At 42.7% G+C, this 8,827-nt stretch overlaps 1 protein-coding gene across 1 annotated transcript in view; it reads left to right on the top strand.

Moving 5' to 3' along the window:
* Window positions 1–1,486: 1,486 nt before the first annotated feature.
* LOC146318455 (disks large-associated protein 1-like) overlaps window positions 1,487–8,827 on the top strand; it is a 99,032-nt gene continuing 91,691 nt past the window's right edge. The window contains exon 1 of the mRNA XM_084732732.1: window positions 1,487–3,020. Within this exon, the coding sequence (XP_084588858.1) occupies window positions 1,596–3,020 (1,425 nt within the window). The 5' untranslated portion in view covers window positions 1,487–1,595. The remainder of the gene's footprint in view (window positions 3,021–8,827) is intronic.

The following is an 8,827-nucleotide window of genomic DNA, read 5'->3' as shown; positions in this document are numbered from 1 at the left end:
CAACTGGTGACTGGTGGTATATAGCGACCGAAATCCTGAAAATTACAATACTGCACATGCTGTACAGGAAAATCATGTAAACCTAGTTCGTTTTCTGTGAGTTACTTTTTTATAATCTTATAAGTTTTTTTGACTCCTTTTGTATGCACAAAGTTTAGTTTTAAGATGGGAAAAAGCAATATGATGTGTCTATGCTTCATTTATTCTGAAGCAGGGTTTTTTGGGGTCTCCGTATGGCACTTTAAGTTTTTAACATAACATCCAGACATAACTGTTGAAAAACAGCCGTAGGGCATCATCAGGTATACTGATAAAGGTTGTCCAGAATAAATCAACAGAAAGAGACAGTGTGCAAAAGTCTTTTCTGATTTTCTTCAAGTTGAATCTCCCTCTGACACACTTGTCATACATTCAGGTGTGCAGAGACCTTTTTTAATGTATTTCTCTGTTTAAAATGGAAAATAAGTGTGACAACATATAATTTCTTGACACCTTTTGAGATTATTTTGTCTATTGGATGTAGTGAACGTATGCAGCATGTGTAACATAGTGAATAGCCGCTTGTGCACATCTCCCACCTGAGACTTGAGAGGACGGGAGGAGGTGGGAGTGGGGATGATGATATTGCTAATCGCCGATGGATGAGCTGACGATGATCATTTGGTAAACTTTAATATATTGCCCAACTCTAGTGTCTTCTCAGATTTGTCATAAAGTTGTTACCCAAGTTCCGTTGCTGATATGTAGGGAAGAAAATAAAAAGCTGTTCCTGCTGTTCATTGCTCTTTGTCTCTGTGTCCTGTTTATTCTTTTCCTATTAAACTAAGTTACAGACATGGTGCAGAGGCAAAGACCCTTTAAGGCCTATTGCTATGTTTCACTGTGGACATCATCATATGCCAGTTTCGCAGACATCACCAACCCTAGAGACAAATAACAATTAATGCTTGCATTAACTGTGGGCAATTTAGAGTTGCCAATTAAGTTAACCTCGCAGTGTTTGGACTGTGGGAGGAAGCTGCAGTGCCTGGACGAAACCCATGCAGACATGGGAAAACATTCAAATCCCGCACAGAAAGGCCCCAGCTGGTCAACGGGGTCCAGAATTCAGAACTTTGCTGCTGTGAGGTATAACAGTGTCAGCCACTGTAACACTGTTTGTTCCTCCTTGCTGGTTTTCCTCACCTATGCCCTTCCTATCTCCCAGTTTTTTCCGGTCCCCAGAATCTTAAGTGGATTGTGATACTCGGATGCTTTGAGGATCATCAAGCTCTGAAGGAGGGCCTGGGGCAAGATCTTGGTTCCATTAAAATAAGATTGTGGGGCACACAGGGATGCTTGAATTAAAGGTCAAAAGTTGAAAAGATAAAAGTTCCTAACCTCTACATCATATCTATATCACTCCCATGGTATGACCTGATTTTTGTTGGATTTGTTGCCTTGTATTAACTGTTTGTCCTCTCTCTTCCTGTCTTCCAGAGTCTGCAGCTCTCCTCTCAGGGACAGTCTTCTGCAGCCCTTCTCTGGTCACGGGCCTGCCTGGCATCTCTCATCCATATCATTCCTCTTTCCATCCACCCATCCTTCCCCCTGTCATGAAAGGCCTGTCCAGTAGTCGGAGTCACCATCACGTGGTCTCCTATGAACCATCATACGATCCACTGGGTCACCATGTTGACCGCAAGCCATATCTGATCAGTCAGAATGACATGCCTATACCCATCCCCATGCCGCATCCAGCTGAGCTGCCCTACTACAATGCTCAGCGTACCTCGTACCCCTCTGACAGCAACAGCATCGTCCCATACGGAACCTTCCCAAGGAGGTGCCACTCCACCTCCTCATCTCACCATCCTGAGGTAAAGGATGAGTGTATGGCCATGGTACCATATGTAGGAGGAGGAGGGGGAGGAGGAGGAGGAGGTGGAGGAGGCTATGGAGGTAAAACGCCCACCCGGGTACCAGCAAACTTTGCGGACCCGTTTGAGCGTCAGCCATCCTTTTCCAGAGATGGCTACCATACACTGCAGTACAAACGAGGAGTGTTGGCCCACAGTGGGGGGATGGGGGCCAACAACAACAACAATGACAGCCCAGGGAGAATTCGTCACCTGGTCCACTCAGTCCAAAAACTCTTCACCAAGTCACATTCATTGGAGGGGCCACACCACACACAGTCCTCCAAGGGGGCCAATAATGGGAGCGTTAATGGTGGTGGTGGTGGTGGTGGAGGAGGTGGTGGTGGTGGTTCAAGGGCCAGCCCAGAAGGTGAAACTCCACCAGTGGGAGTGCGCCACCGGAAGCGCAGCAAGAGCCGTGAGCGCTGTCGATCAGCGGAGCCCAAGCATCGAAGCCACCACCACCACCACCACCAGCTCCACGGCTCAGCATCTGCTCCGGGCTCCGGATATTGGAGCTCAGATGACAACCTGGAACGGGAGCTGTGTCTCTACCACCCTCACCACCACCAACCTCCACCCTCACCCTCACCCTCCATTTCCCCCTCGCCCATCGCCATGACAATGGGCCGGTACCCCGGCAATAACCCTGACAAGTTCCCCCAGACTCCCCTCCCCAGTCTCTCCTCCTCGCAGTCCCAGCAGTACTTCATGATGGACCCTTACGCCACACTCAACGAGCACACACACACCCACACCCACGCACACCATGGCCACACACACCACCATCCTGCACTCAAAGCCTCCCGGAGCAACAACGATGTGAAGTATGCAGCGTCCTCGGCATGTGTGCCAGTTAGTGGTAGCAGCAATAACAGCGGTGGCGGTATCGGTGGAGGAAGTGGCCCCTTGCTGCCACTGGGTCTTGTGGACGGGCCCCTTGTGAAGAAAGGGGCATGGTCGTCGAGCCTAACGGTGAGCAGGGCCCGAGAGGTCTACACCAACAACAGCAGCCACAACCAGCTACGAGCCAGCGCAGGATCCGGTAACCTAAACCTAGATAGAGCTCTAGTCAAATCTAAGGGCAGTCAGCAGCAGGAGCGCTCTTGCCATTTCTTACAGGTAAATAATTCCTCCCCGACTCCCATCCAAAACCAGTCGATTCACCCTTCTCCCCTCTGTTGCCTCCCTTTTCTCCACGACTTACTTTCCTCACCAATGTTTCCTCTAAGTCGGTGGTGTCCAGTCCTCTATGAGTTTAGGTTTTCAGTCCTACCAAACACTACCCTGACTGTGCTGAAGAAGAACATCAGTTAGTTGGAGTCCCATTACTCGGGTGGACAGGTGGCCATTGTAAAGTTTTAGAACCAAGAATACCAGGATATACAAGGCTGCTGTCCTTGCCCATTCAGTTCTAATTTTTATGTCTCGCAGGTCAAGAAGTCTAAGGTGGAATGTCCTGTCAAAGTTTTTGGTTATCCAAGTGCCAAAATCATCTCCAGATCAGCCCTGGATGTTCAATCCTTTGAAAGTTCCCAGAATGATCAGTAATATACAGTGAGAATAATTGCCTTCTATAGCAGCAATCATTGGAAAAGATTCCCGTAGCACTTATATCAAATATGCCACTACGTTGTGCATGTAGCTCTTTGAAACATCAGGGACTAATACTATGATAACAAACACACAGAGAAGATAAAATGTGATGCATAGTTAAATATAGGAAACACAAACAAAACCACGTTTGCAAATGATGATGAATGACTGAGCTAACTTAGAATATGAGAGTCGGTAACAGATTCAAGCAAGGAATGGAAAGAAAACGTATGGTCCATAGGTGGTGTCCCACAGCTCATGCAGGTCAGATGGTGGGATGATGCTCAGTTGTCAGTGGTTCAAGAAAATTAAGTCTGCAACCAGCGCAGTATAGTTGAGGTAGCGTTGGCAATCCTACACCAGTTAGATGGTGATTGTTTAGGTCAATGGCCTGAGCAACTCCAACTCCAGCTTCCTGCTGTGAATAGTTCGGTGTTGAGTAGCCAGGTTAATTTGGCCAAGGGGCAGACAAGGCACAGACCTGCTTCACTGCTTCATCTCCAGTTCTTCAGTTCTGAAGAAAATACACAGAGAGCAGAGAAGTGCAAGAATAAGAAGACAATAGAACGATAAAAGATTGTCCAAACCAGTATAAGGGCTGTCCACACCAAGAACAATAACTACAACAAGAACTATAAATATATTGTTTTAAAAAGTGGATGGAGTCCACACCACAACTATAATGACAACGACACTGGAAAACAGAACAATTTGATGAGAGATAGAAACACTGACGGCTAATAAAAAAACCAAACTTAGAGGGTATAGACAACAACATATTAAAGAATTTATAATGTAATATTAGGCAGATTACACATGAATTGATGTCAACTCATACAAGAGTCTGAAAAAAATTTGTCTTCATTAAATGCAAACTCTTGTAATGGAGTGGTGGATTCTCTGAACTCTTTTTTTTCTCTTTTTGAAGAATTTTGTTAACTCATCTTTCTAGTTTGGTCTGGCCACTGTTTGGTGTGAATGGCCCCTTTACACTGTAAATCATTTTATGTAGGTTCATCAAGTTCCTCCGCTGCCTTAAATGTAAGTTAATGTAATAATTGGTTGAATAATAAGTTCAAAATCATCTTATAAGTTTTGAGAATATTAAAGTAATTGAGGTTAAGCTATTTGAACTTGAGAAAAACATATTAAGCTAGAAAATTGTATTAGCTGGAAAAATGCATATATTAACTTAATGAGATGTTAACGAGAAAGAACTAGTTGATTCCACTTAATTTCAGTATGTTTTAAGGTATAGTTTTGGTTGAGGGAGCAGCAATCAGGGAAGTGTTGGTGTGAACCCTAAAGTCTGTGAACAGATGCTCTTCTAGTCAAATTGGATGCATTATAGCACATACAGTATACATTTATGCAGTTTATACATTTAAACATCTTTTATACCACTGTATTAAATGTCACATAGCATGTCAAGCACAGTGGAAACTGCTGCTGTAATATACATCAGAGATATCATTAAATACCAAGTCTTGGGGAAATTAGCATGCACAAAACATTCCAGTGCATGAATTTAGGCTATTAATATCAGAAATAGGTTTTCTGAGGCTTCAGGCAAAATATGTGCAGATTTTGAAGGGAAAGGATGTTGGAGTTACTTGCTTTTATGCCTGAGACCGAGAACCAAGGAATGCTTTTGAAGCTACACTCTTAATGGAAAAGGGATCATCCAAAAAAAAAAGTTTGTGTGTGTTATCAGATGTTTAATTGTTGCACACACACCAACACTCTGTGGGTCACTCTCACTGTGTGAGCAGAGAGGCAGAGGCCAAGACTTTAGAGATCTGTTTAGGCTGTGTGCACTACAGTAATTACCAGTCAGTGACCTCTGGTTGTATTAAAGGGCACAGTGGATTGAAATGATTGTGACCAACTGTCTACTGAACTAGAGAGCTAAAGCTGTGTTCAACCTGGCAAAATGAAAAGGGCTTGTTCAAGATGTAGTGTTCTCCCCTCCAGTCAGTGAGCAGGTATGTGCTTACAGTGTATTCTGGGAATTTTCAAGGCAGCTGAATGTCCAGAGAACTATAACCTTTTTGGCACTGGGACACTCAATAGCTCCTAATTGAGAGATAATACCCATAAAGTCAGAGGGCATGAAATGTTTGGTCGAATGTAATGAAGCACAAAGTAGAAGACACAGGGACTGGACAAATAAACCAGAATAAGAATATTAGTTTAACATTTCAGTGTCAGTATAATTAGGTCATAGTGAGCTGAAAGAGTCAAGTAATTAAAATTAAAAAAAGCTTTATAGAGGTTAGGGCTGTGGTCAAGGGTGCTTAGGGTGTACGCTTCATAAATCAGCAGTTCTATTAAATGCAAACTTTACATAATAACCGTGCCGGGATCAGTGGATCTGCATCCCAGTTTGGAAGGTCGAAGTCCAGGATCATTTCCCTCAAAGTTCCTGCATCCCTTCAGTGTTTGGTTGGAATGACAACTGCAGATTGACACAGTTAGAAACAATGACTGGATATCACTGGCGAAGGCTGGGGAGACACTAGAGCTGGTAATATGTGGGCTTTAGGCATGATTCAGTAGTGAGACATCAGACAGACAGCTTTGAGACATTGTCATGATATTAAAAATATACATAACAGTACAGTTATACCACCTGCTGGGTGCTATCAGTCTCTGTTGTGTCTACAAGCCCAGGATCACACTCTGCCAATGGACCACTGGATCTTGGAGATATATCATTAAATGTATTTAAATCATTCCATATATTCAAAGCAATTAATCAATTTTAATCATTTAACTTAAATAATTTTCTGCAGAAAACGTAACATTAATTAGTAGTAAGGATGAAATAATTTTCATTACCAATTAACTGTCTAGTTTATAAAATGTCTGAACCCTTCAAAATTCCCTGGAGCCCATGTGATGTCATCAGATTGCTTAAACGGGAAGTTAAACTACAAAATAACAGTCATGTTTAGAAGGGAACCCTAGATCGTTTTAACCCAAGCACTTATCTTTCCCAAACCTCCAGTGTCTGTTGTTCATAACCCTACCATTATAAAATATAATTAGTTTGTACAACGTGCACAAAGAAGAAACAATGCATACAAATCTTGCAAGAGTTTTGCGAATCAATGGTTCCCTTCTAGACACAACAAGCCCTTCCTTTTTGCTAATTCCAACATGAATAGCAGATGGTGACATCACCCAGCAGAATTGTGATTTGGGTTCTAGCATCAAAACCTTAAAGATGAAAACTCAGGGTTAGGCATCACATAAAGTAAATCTGAGGCATTAGTAGTAGCTTTTTAGCTAGCATGCTGGTTGGTTAGCACTGGGCCTCCATAATGGAAAAGGACCTGCAGATTCGTCATGGTTCAGCACTTTTGGTGACTCTGGCAGAAGAAAGAGTTTCTTTCTCTTTCTTGAACTGTTGTCATAAATTTCAAATCAGACACCAACATCTGTAGGTGAAAAACCAGTACTGAAGTGACTCTCTGCTATTGGCTGCTCTTTGGTGCCATCTACCATACTCTTATTAGCATGAAGAGATAGTTCACCCAAAAGTCTAAATTCAGTCATTGTCTATTCCTCATGCTAATTGAAGGTCAGGTTGAGTTATTTAAGTCCACAGAACACTGCTGGAGTTTCACAGGAAAACAGTGTTACAGAATCTCCCAAATAATGGAAGTTAATGGTGACCAGTTTTCAAATGTTTAAAAAATAAAAACATAAAATGCCTCCATACTGCTTGTCTGGTGTAATCCAAGTCTCCCAAAGTTCCGACAATATGGAAGGTGAAAGTCCTTTGAGTGTCTTGTGTAATATGAGTGAATATCTGAGGAAAACTTAAAAAAAAAATCTGAAAAACACTAGGGAATTAATATACTTTCACATTTAAAATTGATTGCAATTTTCTGAAAAGAGACTTGAAGGCAACACTTACATTTAACACAACTTAATTATCAAATAAAGTACATTAAACAATAAACTTTATTTATCTATTAATGTAAATATTTTTTTTCTAGATTGTAAAACAACAGAAAAAGATGTTTTCAGACCATTTTTGTGAGGAGCGAAGATGGAGGCTGCAAAAAAGTCATTAAACATGACCTCCAGAGAGTCGTGTGACAAATTAAAACACTGATATTAGTTTCCTCAGGGCCCTTCCTCTTTTTTAAAGTATTGCACCATAATTAAGGATGTACTGTGTGAGTGTAAAGGGCCTAAAATGGGTATGTAACCATAAGGGAACACTGAAATCGACAGTGGCCACCTCCAGCTAGCACCAGAGACCAGTCCAGAGCAGAGAAGCAGTTCAGTGTGGGAAAACAGTCCTTTGTGGTATTAAACAGGGTAATAATGCATCCCAGCATGCCCTCTAACTAGGGTTAATTAATGTCCACTCCACCTGTGTCTGATGTTAGATGAAGTGTTGAATGTTAGGTCAGTGTCAGGTGTTGTAAACATGTTGTAGTGCGTCCACAGCCTTAGAGGGAACATTGCTCCCTACCACCAGTCTATTACTCTGATCTCCCAAGAACCCCACTGCCACCTCCTCCCTCTTCTCCACCACTCTTCTCCCCCCTCCTGCCTCTCCTCCACTCACCCAACTCACCCCCACACTTCTTATCCACCCAACCCCACCCCCCTGCCACCCACCAACCCACCTCCACCTCCTTTACTTCCTCTTGGTTTGGAGAGCCTTCCTCTTCCTTCTCCTCTTCCTCCTCTTTCCTCCTTTTGAGTTGACGAGAGAAGTAAGTGCAGAGCCAGTAGCAGCCTTACTCTCTGAATGCTAGGTAATGACATGAACTCATGAAGAATGACATCCTTTCCTGTTTGTAGACCTCATTTTTAATTTAGTAGTGCTTCCCTTCCTGCCTCTATACCAGTTATCTTGCCTTTCCTCACTGTTGTTGTCTCGATGACTTGGTGTTGTGCTGTGCTGTTCTTTGAAGTGCTGTGTTCAGCTGTGCTGGGGAGCTATTTAACTACATACAGGAAGTAGAAGAGCTCATATATGATTGGTGCTCACCCAGTGGTGCTTTCACCAAATTAAAATTTGACATTCGAGTTTATTGCTTTCGTCTGGCTTTTTTGAGGTCTGATCTGAGTGAACTTTCAGACTTACTAATCTTGTAACAGTGATTACATGACTTCCAACAAAACGATGAAGGACTGGAGCAGTGATTTTGCATGTTTAATGATCCCCTGTGGAGTTATTGATCTCTAATAGTGCTATGGAGCTGTTTTTCTATGAGTGGTTCTCTGTGCTGTTTCTCATGTGGTGTCACATTATTTCACTGAACAGGTTACAGTAACACCAAGATATGCATCAGCACAGGTAGAAA

Source organism: Lutjanus erythropterus, chromosome 12 (genome assembly GCF_056507025.1).
Source record: "Lutjanus erythropterus isolate fLutEry1 chromosome 12, fLutEry1.hap2, whole genome shotgun sequence".
In the NCBI taxonomy this organism is placed as follows: Eukaryota; Metazoa; Chordata; class Actinopteri; order Lutjaniformes; family Lutjanidae; genus Lutjanus; species Lutjanus erythropterus.
The sequence above is the reverse complement of the archived record's forward strand: the minus strand, read 5'-3'. Positions and strand labels throughout refer to the sequence as shown.